Source organism: Anas acuta, chromosome 17 (assembly GCF_963932015.1).
Source record: "Anas acuta chromosome 17, bAnaAcu1.1, whole genome shotgun sequence".
NCBI classification, from domain to species: domain Eukaryota; kingdom Metazoa; phylum Chordata; class Aves; order Anseriformes; family Anatidae; genus Anas; species Anas acuta.
In genome coordinates, this window is record NC_088995.1 from 8481377 (window position 1) to 8501386 (window position 20010).

At 42.0% G+C, this 20010-nt stretch overlaps 1 protein-coding gene across 2 annotated transcripts in view; it reads left to right on the forward strand.

The window, feature by feature from the left end:
- Positions 1-20010, forward strand: part of BCR (BCR activator of RhoGEF and GTPase) — a 102138-nt gene that overhangs the window by 40432 nt on the left and 41696 nt on the right. For both annotated transcript variants that reach the window (XM_068701298.1, XM_068701299.1), the window contains exons 2-4: positions 6412-6596; positions 17252-17356; positions 17869-18054. In XM_068701298.1, the coding sequence (XP_068557399.1) occupies positions 6412-6596; positions 17252-17356; positions 17869-18054 (476 nt within the window). The remainder of the gene's footprint in view (positions 1-6411; positions 6597-17251; positions 17357-17868; positions 18055-20010) is intronic.

Consider the following 20010-nt stretch of genomic DNA (forward strand, 5'->3'; position numbering starts at 1 on the left):
TTATCTGTCTTCCACTTCAAAAATACAATTTTCATTGATGCAGTTTTCAATCTCTACATGCACACACGCACACGTGCACACCATTATCCTTAAAAGAAAATGAGGGCTCGGGTAAAACTTTACATGTGGCAGATAGTTGTTTCTACAGAAAGATGGTTTATTACAACAGGAGAGAGGAGGATACAAACCTGAAATTAATAATGTGATTTGAGGAAAAACTGCCCAGTTTTTGGGTTCACAGCACTCCTTTTTTGGTTGTGATATAAGCTGAAGTTGTGATTTCAGAGTCCAGCTTGTATTTAGAAACCTCTTTTCCTCTTTTCTATCCTATTCCCAGAAGAACATCTCACTGCAAGTTACCAACATCCAGCTTGCTTTCAGAGCCCATTTCGTGTCTGCCTGCAGATGGGAAGCTCCAGCTTGGCTCCGTTGTATGAAGTGCTCATTTAGCTCGGTCTCATCTGGGTGTTGATGGGTGTTTCCTGTGGGTGGGCTCTGTTCTATGTGTGTTTCACCACGATTCTACTTTTGCAACCTGTGTTCCCTAACAGGTTGTTCACCCACCGCTGAAGGAAGATCCACCTCTATGGATGGTGTTTTTTTTTGTTGTTTTTTTTTTTGTTTTTTTCCTGTGGCACATGATAGGAGTCTATCAATTAGCACAGAAAGTTGGGCAGTCTTCATCTGCTCAAGAGAGGACTAATGCTTGAGGCCATAGGCAGGCTTGGAGCTAGCTTTTGTTATATTTCCTCTCTGTTTTCATGCTCATCTAATACTGAAGAAAGGATTTGCAAAATAATAATGCTTTTTTGGTTGGTTGTTTGCTAAATGAGCTTGATTTTATATTTGACTGGGGCCTTTGGGTTCCACTAGACCTCTTTATATGCAGGTGTGCTGTCTTCCAGCTCTGTGTCTCTGTTCTGTGTAAGCAGAAAGTTTGTTCTGAATCTGTTCAGTGTCCTAAGAGAGCCTTTGCCTCATCAGTCTGAGAAGGATAAAACCATAGGGATATGACATGGAAAATGGAGCATTTATTTTTATCCATACCTGACCTGTGCTCTAGGACAAGCTCCTGCTATAGGTAGGCAGTATAATTATTGTTTCTGGATCTCAGTTTTGCGCAAAAGTGTACAAGTGCACTACATCCTGGTTTTGAAAATAACTCAGAAGGTATCAGGAAAATAAGCAAAATGCTCAGTTTTCGATCATTTAACGTTTTTATTCTTTAGAGAGTGCTGCTGTATTCCCTAGGCAACTGCATTCACAGCCCATCCACACAGATGTACTTCTGCATGTGCTCAGCGCTGGGACTGAATCCCTGATCCTTCTCCAAGAAGCCTGGCCAGCACTAAGAAATACGATTACATGAACCTGCATTGCTTATCATCAAGCAAATGGTGGTATGTAAAAACTGGAGCTAAGAACAGCAAGGTATATCCATGAGTGAAAAGTTATTAAAAAGTTACATTTAACAAAAAAAGGAAAAAAAAAAAAAGAGAGAGAGAGAGAAAGAAAAGTGTTAAATGCTGGCAATTTGTCCCCAAACCAATCACGTCTAAAATCCAGGAACTGACTGAACTTCTGCCTAAAGGAAACCGAAGCAGTGCTTTGCTAATGCATCGTTTTCAGCTGCGCAACATAAAGCCATACAAGCTTCAAGTGTGCCTACTCGGTAGCTACCGTGCCTGTAGCCTTGCAGTTGGGATTTCTGTGCCATGAACTAGATCAGAGCGCTGATCCAGCTTAGAAGGGAATTGCCCAAGATATTTTTCTTTGAGCTGGCTGAGTTCTTTATCTGGACCACAGCCATTTGTGGGGCTGTACAGCTGAGGGGATAAGAGGCAAAGGGTCATGCTGTAGTTTATGGCTCGATGGTGGAAACCTTAGACCTTTCTTGCTGCCAAGACAATGCAGTGTCAAACCGTGGCCTTACACATTCCCTGGCATGGAAATGCACGGGCAGAGCATGCAAACTGCCTTAGCTCTTTTCAGTTCTGCAACTGAGGGAATGTTTTTGGTGTGAGCATAGACTCTGCAAACTTGTGCTAGTCTTGATACCATTTACAATGAAGCCACAGTGATGTGGGGTTTTGGCATGAGGTGCAACTCCTCCACCCCCTTCAGGATGCTAGGTATTTACTTAGGCAGGCAGGTCTGTGCTGCTGCGGCTTCACCGCTCTCTTAGTAAGATTAACTGGAGCACAGCTAGCTTGGAAGCACTTCTGCGTGCTGCTGTTAAGCCTTTCAAGCAGCTACGGATGCTGTGATGCTGCAAAAGTATGACACATTTAAACCACTGCATGGCTGTGGATTAGATGCAGCTAATCTGTCTTTTTAACTTAGAAGTCAATTTATTTTTTCCTTTCTGCTTGCAAGGTAGATCTCTAACGTGATCTCATACTCCCAAAGAATGAATGTGACACACAGCAGGAGGAGTGTAGGCAATAGGACAAGGGAATGGTCCTGCTGTGCGGTCACTGAGTGCAGCAATTTGTGTCTAACTGCAGATTTGTTAGATTCTCCCCCTCCAGGTGAATTTTGATGCAGTGAAGGAAGGGAGCAGCTTAGAAGAAGGGGAAGAACAGAAAAATGGAGAAAAGGAATGTTGAATTATAGCAAATCATACTGAAATAAAGAGAGCTGAGAGGATGGAAGCAGTAAGAGAAGAGGGGGGTTAGTGGGACAGGCTTGTAAAAGCTGCAGCAAAGCAAGGCCAAGGAAGCTATTGCCATCAGAACCAAGAGGTAAATGCTTGAGGTTTTTTTAGCAGTGCTTGCAAAATTGATGTATAGCCTTTGTAGTCCCAAGCAGTTCATTGCACCTGAAGGTTGTGCTGGTGCAGGAGGGTACTTTGAGGGATCATCGGAGGGCCAAAACAAAATAGCTTCTCTTACAGAAATAAGCCCTCTTGACACTGGAGTCACAGCTGCCACTCTTCTTTACAGGATGAGATCTCTTACAAGTTGCTTATAGAGGAGAGGATCCTGCTGGCCAGGTGAGAGAAGCGTGAGCGTTTGTTACCCGTTGGCTATCAGAGGATAAGCTCTGTGCGTTAAGCCTTGTCGGGTTAAGTGGCCATGTTGCTAAGTCAGGTCCCAGTGTGCAGAGCAGCGCTGGTGCTTCGCTCCCCGTCTGTAATGGCTTATCTTGCTTCTGCTCCCTCCTCTGCTCACCGAACTGAGCAGAGACCCCAAGTGGCATCCGTCCCCAGTATTTCCTTCTGGTGCTCTCTCATTTGAGCCCAGCATCCTTATATCCCTACCCTTTTTCCTAGTTGTCCCCTGTCAGCAACTGCCTGTCATACCTGTGCTTCATCTTCCTCTAGATACTGTTTCCACCAGCCACCTCCAAGAGTGGCACCTGGCACAACTGGGAGTGTTGGGTGAGCTCCTGGCTCCAGCCTCTTTGCAGCAGTGTTTTTGCTTCCAGGTAGAGCCTGAACAGCCTGCGCAGCATTGTGCTGGCTTTAGGAGAGCTGAATAACCTCGTTTCCTTAGCAACAGTGGTCTCTAATCAGAGGGATGCAAGTCTATCTCTGTTACTTGTATTAGGACTTGCGTAGTGTATCTGGCTGCCATAATACTTTGCTTCTGTTGGAATAAATGGTGGAATAAAAGCAAGAAAGTCCGTCTGCCTCAGAGATAATTAAAATCTCCATAGGTGGATTTCAGTGCTGTATGCAGCAATAATAGAAAGAAGGATTATAACTGCTTCTAAGCTTTTTAATGTGTGGAGGATACAGTATTAAAGTCTTAAATTGTATTTGGAGCTTTCTCGGCATGGATCTCTTGGCAGTCGGTGACACTGATGGATTGACACTCTTTACTCCCTGTTGTGATGTCTTATTTTCATTTTTATAGGTAGGAAGACAAAGTGAATGCTTCAAAGGTAGACTGGATCTTTTTGTAAAACTAGGAATAAATTTCTTCTTTCAAACTCAAGTCTTCCAACCTTCCCTTTCCTTCCCTTTCAGGTAAAGGTTTCCCTGTGCAGTAGAAAGAAGAATGTATTATGCAAGAAGTATGAAGCCTACTTCTTAGCAGGGGAAAGTGAGGAAAGTGAAAATACTGTGATTCACTCCAATCTTTTCTGCTAATGTTTTAGATTTAGTTCACTCCCCCATTAACAGAAATGGAGCAAACTATAAAATTAGAAAGTGAACACTGGGAGTGGAAAGAAATATTCCTGCCTTAATTTCTGCACAGCAACAGGGTGTTGTTACTTGGCCCCTGTTTGGGTAGCGCAAGGCAAGGGCCATGCTGTCTTCTCTTCCGTATTCTTTTAGCCAAAGGGCTCTTGACAATTCAAGAATGAGATCTGGTTGGCTTGCAGGTTTGTAGGCATTATCCAACTTCAGGATATCTAAAAATATTTTATTTATTTTATTTTATGTATTTAATTGTATTATTTTTTTTATTTGTGACTGATTATCCTGATTATCCTATTCAGCAACTCCATTGCAAGCCTTCATTTACCCAAACAGGGTATATTCCAAACAGTTGAGAAACTCCGGAAGGCCTCTAACATCTCAATAAAAGTCCATTCCAGAGAACATGTGCCCCTTTTTTCTTTCTTTTTTTTTTTCCCCCTCTCCCTACCTTCCCCATTCCTGTGGTCTTGCACAATCTAAAAGTCTTCTGAGAAACTCTGAGGGCTTGAGCACAAGGTAATACCATGAGGCAGTGGGTGACACAAAGCTCATTGAGTTTGTTAAAATAATATTGCCATGGGCATTCAGCAGCCTGAAGGCCTCATATACAGCTGTAATTTAGCTGGGTGGTATTTGGTAGAAGTTGAGACAGAGGCTCGCTTCTACAGTGACTTTATTGTTGGGTTTTCAGTATATTGTTTGCATAAATTCCCTCGACCAGCTCTCCCTCCTGAATAAGCCACATGGATCAAGTTTTATTCTGTTCCACACAAAGTTCACATCCTTTACTGGAATGAGTCATGCTTTAACTGAGTTTGCTGTGAGGGAGGAAAGTGGGCTCTAAAATGTTACTCCTCCACCCTGCCTTAGTGATGTATAACAGGATTATTAGTATGCTTGGCAGCTGCTGCTTATTAGTTTTGCAGAACCTAGATATTTGTGAAAATATTCTACAAGTAAAACTTGTGTTCCAGTGTGAAATTAATACAAAATTTTAGACTCAAGACCAAAAATAAATAAATCTTAGTTTGTGGCTTTGTCTTCTGTAAGACTTGCCTGCTACAATAAAAGTGGATCTAGTTAATCTGCTGTAATTATTTTCCAGTTTTGGGGAAAGAGTGATGTTTTGTGACTTGTAACTGAAAGAGGCAGAGGAACCATGCATGGGTCACAGAACACAAAATGGCATAACTGCTACTGCGCACCACTTCTGGGCACTGCTGGGTGTAAGTGCTTCATGTGCATGGTACCAGCAGCAGGCCCCTCGAAGGTTGTCTCCAGCTTCCCTTGGGCAAGATTCAAGTGCTGCTGTGCCCCTGTGCAGAAAGGAAAATTACCTCTTCTGTGTGTATTTGTGCAGAGAAGTAAAAGACCTTTCTAATTTATGGTAGAGGGAACTGTTCTGTTCTGTGTGCGTCCTTAATACAGATTTTTTTGTAGAAACGGTCTCAGTATGCCCCTACCAAAGATACTCATCTTTCCTTCAGTAGTTCATTGGTATCTGATGCAATAATGGTTAATGTGGCTCTTCATAGCACCGTCAATTTCTTGTTTGGTTGGTTGGTTTGGGGTGGGGTGGGGGGGAGTGGAGGGCAGAGTGGTTGTTGGTTTAAGGAATTAGTCTCCAAATTGAGGAGGAGCAGCAGGCAATAGAAGAAGGCCTCTTAAGATTTTATTTTTGGCAGCAGGCCGGTTCACTTGACACTCGAGACCTTTCTTTCCTAGTCCTCTTGTTCTGAGAGGTCTGAAACGAGTTATAGAGTCATAGAACCATTGAATCATCTAGATTGGAAAAGATATTCAAAATCATCAAGTCCAGCCGTTCCTCTTTTGAGCTATGTATTACCTATGATTGCTAAACCAGCAGGGGCATCATCTGTTCTTGTAACAGTTGGTTACCCTAACCCACTGCATTCCTAAACCTACATAACTTTTATGGAGCCTGCAAAAGGATTTAATTCTACTAATGCTTTTGAAGTAGAACTTGGGGAAAAGAACTGCAATTAAATGAATACCAGTATTAAATATTAGAAAGGACTTTGTCTTTTAGGACTTAAAATGATTGAATGTTTGGTGACAACAGAAGTTTAATTAAATTTACACCTCCACTTGGTCTATATTTAACTATCAGTGACTCTGGATTTACTGATAAGTAATCATCATAGGTGGGAGACCGGCAGTGCTGTGGTTGACCAGCCTGTCTCCCCATCTCCTGTCCAGCTTGACTCTGACCAGACAGATTTTTCTCCTGTGTTTTACAGATGCTTCGTTCAGTGGCACACCACCTAGCTATGCGTACGATGCAGACCGTGCTGAAGAACAGAGGCGACATCATGATATGATGCCCTATATTGATGACTCACCTTCATCTTCACCTCATCTCAGTTCCAAGAGTCGGGGCAGCCGAGACACCCTATCTTCAGGGTCTCTGGAATCTACAAAATCAGTGAGTCCTTTTCTGCCTTTTGGAGTCAGCAAAACCTTGTAGAGTTGAAAAAGGTAGACTGCTTTAACAGGGAGCAAAGATGGGGGCTAAACATCCTAAAGTATAGATGCATTAAGGGGATGTGTTCAATGTGTGCATCTGTGCGTGTGGGTTGTCCTTGCCTTTCACAAGAAAAATCCAAATTATTTTCAGGTAGGTTAATGGCTTTGATAAAGCATCTAGAATATACAATCCATTTCCTTTGCCCTGTGAAAATGGAATTAGAGAGATGAAAACTGCAAGCTCTGAAGTATGATGACTTTGGATGGGAGATGGCCGCTTCTCATGAAGAAATTTACTTACTATTCACCAAATACCTATCTATATAATTAATTACAATAGATAAAAAGATCAGAAGGGACCACCTAGTTTGACTTCTGTTTTCATGTGGCCCTTCAGGCTATCTTGCATTATATATTTTTGCTTCAGGTTCACAAGCATGGCTATAGCTTGGCACTTGAGGAATTTTTTATTTTATTTATTTTTTTTGTTCTTTGGTCTTGGTAGAGAGCCTACCACTCACTTTGGTTTAAAAACAAAACAAAAAACACAACATAACTCTACTTTCTTCAATCAAAAATGTCTTATATTTACCTTGAATTGATCTGTTCACCTTTCTACCTTTGTCATCTTTATCCTTTTGCTTCCTAAACTGCAAAGCACTTCAATCCCGAACTGCTATTTCTTTGAATTTGTCATCTGCAGACTTACGTTTTCCCCAAGTTGTCTTTGTGCTATTAAGCGTTTTTATGAATGACTGTCACTTCCTTCCTGATATATTTCTAAGACAGTGTACCTAACCTACCTTGAATTTTCACATTATAAATGATGCTTTGAAATCTGCAGTAGTTGTTAAGTAGCTTAATTTGTGTTGACTTTGTATTATTCTGTCCTATTAATCAGGGTGTCATGGGAGAAGATGATCTATCTTTTATAGATATCAGTGTACATGTAAATCAACACCATCACCTGTATCAGACACTTATTTATCTTATATCAAAAAGATTTCAGGAGCCTGATGAGTTTCACAGACCATTGCTATTTAGCATTCATTATATACATCCTTCTATAACTCTTTATTGGTTAGTATCATATCATATGTTTCCTTACTTTTTGCAGTTGATTGTTAGATTAAGAAGCCTACTTGAGACGGTGTTGTTCTTGTCAAGATCTCTTAAAGCATTATGAAGTACATATGTTGTTGGTTTGCTTAATTTTACTTGAATATAGTGCATGGAATCTAGCTAGCTGCTTCTGCTTTAGCCTATTAGCTCTGAGATACTTCTTTACCTCTCAGTATGAGAATTTTTGTGATATGCAAGAGTCTTTTGAATGAAGAAATGATCATTAATAACTTCAAAAACTCCAAAAACGTTTTAATATTGTCTTGAGATTTTCAGGTTATGTTTCTTAGGTTGAGGGAAAAATGATGTGTGACTTCATATGGCTGGGAGTTGTCTTAAAAGAACCAGTTGTCATAGTGTCTGTAACAGAAGGCCTGGAAAAGACACTATCTAATATCGCATCTTGTTCTTGGTTTGTTTGAATATTTCTCGTAACCTTTTAGGGTAGTTAATTTTAGAGTCATCTTAATAATGCTAGAATATTGCCCTTTTAAAAAAAATGACATAAATGGCAGCTTTCTTCTCTTTAACTATAAAAAGATATTTTACTGTTTCCAGTAGAAGTGTCTTGATACAGACTTTTAATCATGAAAGTCAACTGCTTCAGCTGATCCTACCTGAAATTAGTCCATAAATGACAATGCCACTCATGAAGGAGGGTCTACAACAAATAGGAAGGGATGAGCCTATGTATGGCTATGTTATTTCCTAAACAAGTTAAACTTTGTTATCACAAGTTGTTAGACAAGTTTTATTCTCCTGTTTTCAACTGTAGTGGAAAAGACATCAGTAACAAAATTAAGTGTCAAACACAGTGTGCTGAGCCAAGCACAAAAAATGTGTTGGAACAGAAGCCTCAAATTCCAGGATGCAGGTCTTTTTTTTTTTTTTTCCCACTACACCTGATTAGCAGAAAACATATTTCTTTACATGTGGTTGCTATTTCTATCCTCTTACTTCTGTCTTATGTGCCTGCAATTACTTTAAGAAAATTTTAATTATCTTTGTGACCAGAGTCTAGAAATGAACAATTACTGTATGCAGCAACATGACACTTGTGCTATATATACCACTGTCAAAATATTAACATTCTAAAGTCATTCACAAGTTAAGAAATGACTGATTATCCAGCCCTGCCTTCTGCCTATAGTCTTGAGTCTTTATGATAATTTTCAATTATACGGTTGTCATATTTTTTTTTGTATGGGCTTTCTGCATTGTTTAGTGTATGTAGTGAATGATACTCACTGGATTCAATGTTTTATCTCTAGTGCAATGTTTTATCTCTAGTACAACTTACCTACAGGACACTTCTCGCTCTGCTCTGAGTACAGAAATACTCACTTCCTTTGGACGTGACTATTAATTCCAAATGCTATTAGAATGCTACACAGGTCTTAATTATCCTTGCAATGTTCCTGTGAGATAAGAGGATAGTATGTTCACTGACCACAGGTAACAAAGGTAGAGAGATTATAGGAAAAACATCTGCTAATTTTGGGTGCTTAATGCGAGATGTCTAATGTTCTACAAAACCAGGTTCTGATTTTTAATGCATTCTTTACATTCAAGGGAAGTCCCTTTAGTATTACTTGCAACCAAGAGTTAACAGCACTCCAGTCAGGCACCCAGGAGATGGAAAGCATGCCAAAAAAAAAAAAAAAGGAAAAAAGGTGATTCTGACCAATTCATTTATCATCACTAGACACAGCATTCTGGTGATGTTAATCTGCCTTATCCATGAGACCAGCCTTGCTTTTGGAGATTGGTTCATTGATAGCTAAAGATTAAAGGCATTTTGTTTTGACATATTTTGTGGGCTTGCTCTGGGCCTTGCAATTTTTGCCAAGTCTTTGACTAAATCCCTCCATCTTTTGGTAGCAGCTATAGAATTTGGTTGGCTAGTGTGTCAAGCTGATCTACATTTGGTCTACCTCACCAGCATAGAGAAGGTGCAGTGACAAAAGCAGTGTCTTGTTCCAAAAGAGAATGAGAAGATACCTCCTGGAGTGCTTTCAGAGGGACTTCACGTTCCCTCAGTACGTGGGGTGACCAGCTCCCACCACCTCTTGTTCTGTGTTCCAGGAAGTGAGGGCCACAAGTTGATTTCCAGAAGGTTTGTGTTCTTCTAAATCTCTGTCATTTGGGATCTGTTTTCCAATTCCCCTCTCACCTGTACCATCTAAGCAGACTACAAGACACTGGCTGGTCTGCCTCCAAACTGTAGGATTTCAGCCACTTCTTATGTATTTATATTCTACCTGCTTTGTTTCTGTCACACAAACATCTGCTATCCAGGGAGGGTGGAAAGAGGTGCACCAGCCTGTTTCCTCTTTGATCTGGAGAGGACATAAACAGCCTGGGCGTTTTTAATGTGTATCTTAACATCCCAACTCATCATTTTTGTGGTAAGGAGGCCTTAACAAATGTTTGCATTGAGCAATATAGGCTGTACCCCCTCTTCTGGCTCTTCCAGAATCTCATGCTGAGCTGCTGAAGCATGTCCTGGCATAAAGCCAATGCTTCTGCCAAACTGTTGCTCTGAAGCAAGCCTACGGAGATGAGGAAAAGGGAGAAATAGGTTCCATTAATGTATAAGGGTAAGTTGTTTGTTCATTGAACTTGAGAAGTTATTTAGTTTTCCTGAACCTTGCTTTTTGTAACAGTTGAACTGTTGTTATTGAAATTCCCCAAAATTCTGGAAACTGTTTTGGAAAACGTCAACCTGAACGTTTGCCAAATAAGACAGAACTGGTGGCTTCAGGAGGTGCCAGACAGTGTTTGTAATAGGTAGTATTAATTCCATCCCTTAGAGCAGAAAGAACAAGAGAATCTTTCTGCCCTCCTCATATAGTTAGGGGGAAAAGTAGAGAAGATCCTTGGATAGAGTTAGAGGACAGAGGGAGAGCTTGTTCCAGGGGCAGGGGAAAGCACTGGGACAGCTGGCAGTGTTAGTGACTGACACCCTTCACTAGAGGAGAATTACTGCCAAGAGCTTTGGAGTGAGTAGCTTGTTGCTTTGAGGCTGAAGACATTTAGAGGGAATGGGAAGCTCCAGTCATGATAGTCCTGTCGCTATTACTCATGTGGGGAGAGATTAGAGTGATGGGAAGGGTCAAAATGAGAAAGCCTTTCAGGATCTGCTTGCTAACAAAGCCAGGCCCAGAGATGTGTGGGTCGAGGGTGTTGGGCTCTGTGGAGATGGGAGCAGGACAGGCTGTGGGAAGGCTGGTTCCATGCCCCCACCCACACCACCAGGAAATGAGAGAGATTAATCTAGAGATTGAGATGATTTTTTTTTTTCCCCAGAATGGATCTCTCCAATTTTTGTATACATCACCTCTGAGCAACTAATTCCTACTTTATATTCTATTTGGAAGGGAAGTTGGCCAATACTTAGAGATTTCCAGGTAGATTTTTTTTTTCCCTGTTCTGCTGTGCAGTCCACTGGTTGGCACAGCACTGGCAGTTATTGCCAGTCCTCAGCCTAGATTCTCCTGTTCCCACTGCCTGGCAGCCATCTGGGAAGCAGGACTGCAGCACAACAGGTTTTAGACTCTTCTTCTAGCTTGGTCCCAGGGCGGGGAATCTGCATTTTAGCTCCAGGATAACAGCACTTGGTAGTTCTAAATTCCACCTGCTTACAGTCATTGGTTCAGTCAGGCAGTCAGTGACTTGCCTTCTCCTTCCTCGCCTTTCTAGTGACACCAAAGTCTCCAGTCTTCTAGCTGTCTCTAGCTGTCTTTCAAAGCTGTGACTGTGGGGGAACTCAAAGCATTATTTAAACTTGCAGGCAATGCTGCCGTACTGGCTCCCTTAAACACAATCCAGGACTCTCTGCCATCTCTGGCTTGTTGCCTCCCAGTAAGCACCATTCCTTCTCTCCACTTGCTCATGGAAGGAGCCTTTTTAGTGTCCTTTGTGTGCCTGTCTTGGACATGTCTAGAAATCTGTTGTGTGGCTTTTAACCAATAAGAATGTCCTTGGCGCCTTGATGATGACTTCTTTTTTTTGTCAGGATTTTAAGTGCTCCAACAAAAATAAAATGCCACTCCTCTGAATGCTTTGAGATATTAAGTGCTGCTTTAATTAAAAAATAAATAAATCTGTAGGGTGTACCTTTTGTTGTCATCTGCTCTGTTCTTTAATGCGTGGGTCTAGCAGGCTGGAAGGGAACTGAGGCTCTGCAGAGCACGGAGAGGAATGAAATCTGGCATGGCTGCCTAAGGGTCTGTGTAAGCTTCCTATGGGGACAAGTCTGGAGCAAAGCAGTCAAACTCATCATCATCTGACTTTTTTCCTTGCAAAACAGGAGGGATATGCACTGCTTATCCTACTGGGGTTGGGTCCTGACAGACCTGGGGAGAAAAGTTGACCTCTGAAGCTACATCAATAACTGGGATTACTTCTCTCACAGCTCTGCTTACTACTGCTGCTGCTGGCTTCTCCTCCCATCTCCAGCATTTCCGAATCCTTCTCTTTTCTTCCTCTCCGTATTTGCTTGTATTTATTTTTTTCTTTATTTACTGCTATTTTTTTCTCACCGCCCCCAACAGATGCAACTTTTCCTTTTTCTTCTCCAACTCTGTGTTGCTTAAGGTTTCTGCCTGGATGTACAGCCCTTCCTGAGGAGAGTTGGCACACCAGTACTGATGTTATAAATAATGTTGGCTCCTCTCCCTGCTCCTTCCCCTCCCTGCACAGAGCATGATATGGTTCAGTTGCAGAATTTGCCCTGTTTAATATCACCTAGACAATGGGACACCTCCAGCTGTTCAGTGGAAGCTTTCAAAGATATTTACACTTTAAAAATTAAAATGAATGTTTTTTTCTCTTTTATAGTGTGTCGTGTTCTCTATGAGATTCTGAGCTGTCCTTACAGGAAACCTCTCCTTTGAACACATTCATTGCACAGCATACGAACACACTGTACCAAAGGAAGGTCTGAGAGTTAAAGTGCCTTTTATACGCCCACTTTGAAACACTGCTTCTCTTTACAGAGCTGTTCCAGCAGCAACCACTTTGCAAAATCTTACACATTGTGGTTTCAAGATTCTTAATCTGTGTTTTTCTAACATTTGCAATAAAACAATTCTTGCTGTTATTTTAAACAACAGCCAGAAAGCCCTGAGTTCTTTAAACAGACTTGGGAAGAGCTGACATTGTCTAATCCTTGGAGCTGGTGAATCGCAGGCTCACAGTAATTGAATTCAACATGCAATGCCAACCTGGTTAGTAAACAAAAGTACTTAGGTTGACAAGCTGTAAACATGTTCATAACAGCCATGGCTTGAGGCCAGTATATGCACACTTTCTAATATCTTCAGTGCTTCTATCCACTCTGACTGGCCTTGATTCAGGTTGCAAGATTGCATTTATGACTGTGACTCAGTCTTTTGGTTTTTAAATCCTTGGAATACCAAGAAGCACCACCCAGTTGAGAAGAAAACAGCATAACACTGTAGGCATGGGATATCCATGCAATTTCCTTTATTACTGTATTCCACCTTCCTTTTATTTTGCCTCTCTTTTTGCCTTTTTAAATGTAGTTCGTGAGGGGTGGGAGCAAAGCACTGATTTCTAGCTTTCTTTTTCAGAACCGGCTGGTTGTTAGGTCCTCACAGCTGCCATGGCACGCAGACAGGAATGCTGTTTGCTGCCCCAAGGTAGTCTTGTAAGACAGATTTATTCCTAATAAACATAAACATGTGGGTAGAGAGGCAGTCAAAAGATGGAAGGTCAATGAGGAAAGGCTAGAAACAGATGCTTGCGTCAAAGAGGTAGGGACAGAGTCAGAACGTGAAATACTAGTCAGACTTGTACAGGTGCAGAACATGCTGACCAAGCCAGGTAGGAAGCTTGGGATGGATGGACTGCTGACCACCTGGCGTTCCCTGCTGGGTGGTTGGAGTTTGCCAATGTGGGCTTCTCCCACATCCTGCTGGGAACATCCCAGCAGGTTAATAGGTGTATTTTCCCCTAACTAATGTGGTGCGGTGGACGTGGTAGCAGCTCCTCCCCTTGCCACAAACAGCTCAAAGATTTCATAGTGCTTCCTTCCTGCCAGGGTAAGGGAAGCGAGCGTCCAGCCTTGGCAGGTCTCCCTGACACCATGTGTGTCTGGGGAGCTTGGTTCCTAGGCCCAGGATGTTCCCTCTTTTAAATGCCTGGAGTGCAGAATGGAGCAGTCAGTGGGGCTTTGTGGTTGCGGGGTTGTTCTTTGTTCCCTTTTTTTGTCAAATATGGCCAAAGCAGAAAATACCCTTGGCACTGGCTGTATCATGTTTTTGTGTGCTTTAAGGGGAGAGTGGAAGGACAGTATCACAGTATCTTTGCCTGCTAATTGCTCTGACTTGTTTTGGGTGTGCAGGTGAGCCTGTTCCCAATTCTGTAAGTGAGAAATGTTGTAATATCAAATAATGAATTTGTTTCTCATCTTCCTGGTTTTGGCACCAGCTCCCAGTGAATTTCTCAGTCCTGGAGTGAGTTTCATAACAAGCATGACTTAAAAAGCACCCTGAGGCTGAGGAAGAACAGGGACTGGTCTCCAGGAGTTCGTCTAGCAGCAAGAACTGCTGCCTAGCGCAGCCCCGGATGACATTGTCAGAAAAGGCCTTCCTCAGCAGGAAACCCATGTCAGGGCACTGGTTCTCAGGAGGAGATGCAGCGTGGCAGCACAATGGAGACAGCAGCAGCATGGTAGCATATTGATCCCTGACGCAGCAGGAGCAGCAGGAGATCATCTTTCCACATTCAGGAATCCATATGTAAATTGGAGGTATTGCTTTGGAAATCTTGCAGTGTGCTCTGTGATTGTTGAAAAAACTCCCCAGAGGGTTTCTTCAGCAACTGCTGCCCTATATCTTAAAGCAGCCAGGCCCTGCTCTGGCTGGCTGGCGCTGAGGCTACAGTTTTGCAAGCATTGCACTTGGAAAATGCTCCTATAAAAAGGATTAGGACAACACTGTGGACTTCTCAATGTGACCTTGTGGTAATGGCCAGGAAGGAAGGTCTGTAGTGTGTCCTGGGAGATGTTTGTCTCCCTGAAAGCAAATCTCTTTAAGAGAGGAAATTAACATTCAGACAGAAAATGCCGTCTCTGTCAGCTGACGATGCCCAGCAAGAACTGGCTTATAAATTAAAGCTTTTATTTGTGAAGAGGAAAGCTGTTCTCAGTACTATAATGAAAACTGTTGTGTCACAGTTGCGATGGGGAAGTTTGAATCATTTAAACGACTCGTCATCATGTGCTGCTCTTTACAGATGTTACATACCCAGCTGGTTTTTAAACCCTCACCTCCTCCAAGAGAACCTGCTAGACATAATTATAGTGCTGTGTCAATATTGACCGCTTACCTCATCTGCAGCAGTGGGGACTTTGGAGCACTGTTCGTTTTTTTCAATGCTTCTTTGTGAAGCTGCGTTTTTCTTTTGTAAATGTTGTAAGAAATCTTTGGAAGCCAAGAGATTTGAGTGTTTCTTGCATCAGAGCTCCTGGGAGTTCCACAGAGACAGCTGAGTGCTTGCCCCATTAAATGGAAGAAATTGTTAGACATCTTAGTGCTGTCTTTCTTGATTACCTGTGTGCACCATGCCCAGCCCAGGGGTGGACATCCAGGCACTATGGGTATAGAAATGAAAAGGAATGGTCATAATATTGTTGCAGATTCCTGACTGAGCTGTAACAAGTGCTCCGTAATGCACAGAATCTGTTGCAGTGTTCCTTTTACCATGTAGTTTGTCACTGGTGTTTTTCTTAAATCTTCTGAATGTGGCTGCTGAATTACAAATTCGTAGCTCCTTTGAGATGCCCTTTCAAGATTTTAAAAGGCGCTGTGGCTCTTACTGAACCTCTCTGAAAGGCAGGATGCAAAGACAAGTTCTTCTTTCCATGTAGCACCTGACATACATGTAAATCTTATTCATTTCCTTAGAACAGCTTCTGTCTGCCACTTTCGCTTAGGAGGTGTTGGTGTTATTTGGCACCTCACAAAATTTTTATAAAGGAGCTGCTGCAAAGTCTTTTAGCCTAGAAAATAGCTTGTGAAATTTAACGAAAGCGTTTGAAAGTCAGGGTTGTTACTGATGAGATTGAATCCAAAAATATCTGGGAGCGTGAGGATATGTTTCGTTCTTAGTGTGGTGCGTGGGCTCAAAGTCACATTCAGTGTGATGGCTGCTGTAAGCTTACCTAGAGCCATGGTACCTTCTCTCCACAGTGAACCTCATCTATACATTTGCAGAGTTCAAAGCATAGGACCCTAAATTAAATGGAGCTTTTTAAAATCAGCTATAGAAGGGCTTTATGTTCAGCCAGTAGAGTGGAACAAGCTGTTATGTTTCCTAATCCCCCTGCTGCTAAAATCAATAGCCAAAGATTCCTCTGGATATTAACAGGAGTAGGACGGCGCCCCAAACAACCTACCCAAAACCCTTGAAAAGTATTTACTTTTGCAGATCTAACTACTGACTCTACTCTTGGAGATATTTAACAACATAATAATGGTGCACAAATTGTTAAAAGCCATTTCTATGAATGGCAGAAATAACAAGAAATGGAAATAATGTTCTGTAGAAGTGTGTGGGGGGGGATGTGTTCTCGTTATTTATAACCTTCACTGTTTGGCCAATTTATTTTCAGAGTTTGTGGAAATACTCAATTTCATTTTATATGGTTAAACATTTTTCAGGTAGCGGTTTGGAGAAGGATAGTTGAAATGTGAAAGAGATTAACATCAACTGTTAAGAGAAGTAATAATCTTCCTTTGGTGTGTACATTTGCTCATGCACATATTTATTTCTTCTCTCTCCTTCTTCAATTGTTTTGGTTAAGAACAGCTTCGTGGAATCCTGATAAGAAAATCAGCATGTGCATTCCAAGCACTGCTGATTATTCCATCTTCTAACTAAAAATAGACATTATACATGCTGGCACTGAAAAATAACTTGGTGAATAGTAGAGAGTGGGAGAAAGAACAGCCATCTTAACAGCAGTGTCAGCCTGTAACTGCTCTATATTCATGCGCATCTGTGTAGATACAGGGGAGGTGATCCTGTCTGCATAGAGAAACACATGGCTTTGGAATAGGATCATAGACAACTCTCAGGGGAGGAGGGAGTGAACTGCACAGAACCAAGGGACCCTAAAATTTGTTTAGAAAGATAAATTTTGAGTTTTGAAATTTTAAGTTTTAAATTATGTGAAGAATCCCAGGCAACTAGCTGAGGCACCAAATTTGGATGACTAAAGCTAACACCCATAAACAATCTAAGTGGCATCAGTTTCTGGTGAATAAAAAATTTCCTTGATGTTTTTATTGATGTATATTTCTAGAAACTAGACAATTAGCACAGGTGTTTTCTTTTGGTTGTTTTTCATTAGTCTGTTAAGTAAATCAAACAACTGAGTATGCTGTGGTCAACTGAATTATACCTTCTCCCCATCCTCATTTTTTTTTCCTATTTTTTTCCCTTTTAACAACTTCTTTGTAGAGTGAGCCAGATCTGGAGAAAGGCCTGGAGATGAGAAAATGGGTCCTGTCAGGAATCCTGGCCAGTGAGGAAACCTACCTGAGCCACCTGGAGGCTCTGCTGCTGGTAAGCACTGGTGGCAGACACCATTTCAAACACTGGTACTTGCCTTTTCACTGCTGCTTCTGTCTAGAGTTTCCCAGAACTTCAGGTACCTTGGCTTATCGGTTGCTCAGTGCAAAAGGTTCCTGTTACCCTTCTTCTCCAGTAGAGAAAGAGAAGCTTAAGGAGAGGATTGAATATGGCACAACCAGGGAGTTATTAGTGTGCTAGTGTACAGGAGCCCCATCTTTCCGTATTCAGTGCTAACTATTAGACACAGTGTTCTACAGCTGAACAGAGATTGAGGAAACTGAGTGCAAAGGGATTTTAATCACCTTCAGACATCGTGGGGAAATCCATATACCAGGGGTGGCTGATCACCATGAGAGGGTTTGTTAATGTCTAGCTTTCAGGAGTTGTATGAATGCAAATATCACTTATTAACAGGACAGCTCTTTGGAAGGATGTGTTGTAATGTGGTAAGGGTGGATGTGCTTGGTTTGCATGGTAATGATTTCCTTCATTCCTCATTTCAGCCTATGAAGCCTTTGAAAGCAGCTGCCACCACATCTCAGCCTGTGCTGACTAGTCAGCAGATTGAGACAATATTCTTCAAAGTGCCTGAGCTCTATGAGATCCACAAAGAATTCTATGATGGGCTCTTTCCCCGAGTGCAGCAGTGGAGTCACCAGCAACGCGTAGGAGACCTCTTCCAAAAGCTGGTGAGTTAGCTGCCATCGCCAACGCTTCTCTTATCTCTTATTCATCTAACAGGTGCTGCTCTAATTCCTTCTAGTGACTTTGCATAGACTACAGGGATGAAAGCCCATAGCTGGAGTAGATGACAGGCTTATAGCTTTGCCTCACTGCAGTGAAAGGCCTACAGCTAAAGTGGCTCTTTCATTGCTGTTAATTAAAGGCTCCAACAAGCTGTGCTACTAATGCGAATACAGTTTTAGAGAAATGTTGAATCTCCAGGGTGTCCGCAGTGTCATCAAGCCATTTAGAGGAAGATGGGACAATGGCAGTGTTTAAAAATCCTTACTTTTTAACACTGAAAGATAAGTGTTTCTCCTTGTTGCTGAGCTCCCTCGCACATACTTCATTCTCTCCATGGTGCTTTCCTCTATCTTGTACTGAATTTCTCTGTTTTTATGGTTGTCACCTTCAGCTTTGCATTTCTACCACCCCACTTTTTGAGATTCCCCTTGCTGCTCTGTGGATCCATTTAACCTGCTACTAAGACTCCTTCAAACAACTACAACAAAATTCTCTGAGTGCAGAACAGGACAAAGTCATATCAACTATATTCCTGTGGCTGAATGAAAAATGCTGAGTTTCTGAGTCAGATGAAAAATTGTTTATGTTCTAGGAAATTCCTTTGGCCCCTTCAGCCTTTCCCCTAGCATGTGCAGAGAGCAAAGGATTAAAGGGGCTGTTTTTTGCCTTTTAGAAAAGAAAGGAATCTCTGCATTCCTGAGGTGCTTCTGATTCTCAGGGTAGGAGTTACATTCCAGTGAGGGGTTTATTGGATGGGGAGTACACTTTACCAAGGTCACTCAATTGTTAGCAGCTGTGTAGCCCAGTACCAATGCCATTGCCTATGGAGCAGGGGGAGGAAGGCCAGGAAGATGATGTTTTCTATGCACACCAGCATCTTGATGAAAATATAGGAGCCTACTTTTCACTGGCAGCATGTTTTAGCCAGCAGGGATTGAGTTGGTGCCTTGGTGAGTAGCTCTGCATATGCAATTTGAAATCTGAGCAACTGGTTTAAGAAGACAAAGCCACCTGCTGCTGGTTGCTGAAGCAAAGGTATAGAAGGTTGCTGAAAGTGGAAACCTCTCACTGCATTGAGAGTGTAGTGCAATAATGAACATAGCGTTAATCGAAGAAGAGCTGAATATATTCTTTACCACTGCTGGCTGTCAAGCAAGCTTTGACTCACTGTGCAGCTTTTTAGGCCTTTGTTTAAGACCGCTTCTTGCTGATGGTGATCACAGGCCCTTCTATAGCACTGTATTTTTGTGTTCCCTTGATTCTTGTGCATATGTAACCCGATGATTTTGTTGGGTTAGTATTGGAAGCAAAGAAACAAATCGCCCTAGTGCAGAAAGCTTTCAGAAATTTCAGTTTCTGATGGTTTGGTACAGTATCAGTGGGAATCATGAACTCCTAGCTGGATGAGATAAACTTAGTCATTTTTGGCAGGCAGTGAGAAGCAGCTAGATGAGAGAAATGGTAAGAATATCAGGCGTAAGAAGACATCTATGCAGGTTGTACACAAAATCTTTGGGAGTAGACTGTCTAGTTGTGGTCATGTCATGCAATCTAATGATAAGCACTAGAATCCTTGCTGTTATTCTGTGTTCTCTGGGGGCATTAATATCTTGCAAAGCAAAGCACCGTAGACTAAAGTTATAGATGGTGCATGCAAGGAATACTAGAATTTCATGTGGTCTGGTACAAAGTACAATAGATTTGCAATGTTAGTGACCGTTGTTCCACCTCTTTCACAGAATGGTTGAGGTTGGAAGGGACCTCTGGAGCTCATCTGTTCCCACTTCCCTGCTCAAGCAGGGCTGCCTAGAGCAGGTTGCCCAGGACCATGTTCAGGTGGTCTTAGAAGATCTGCAAGGAGGGAGGCTGTACGACGTCTCTGGGCAACCTGTGCCAGT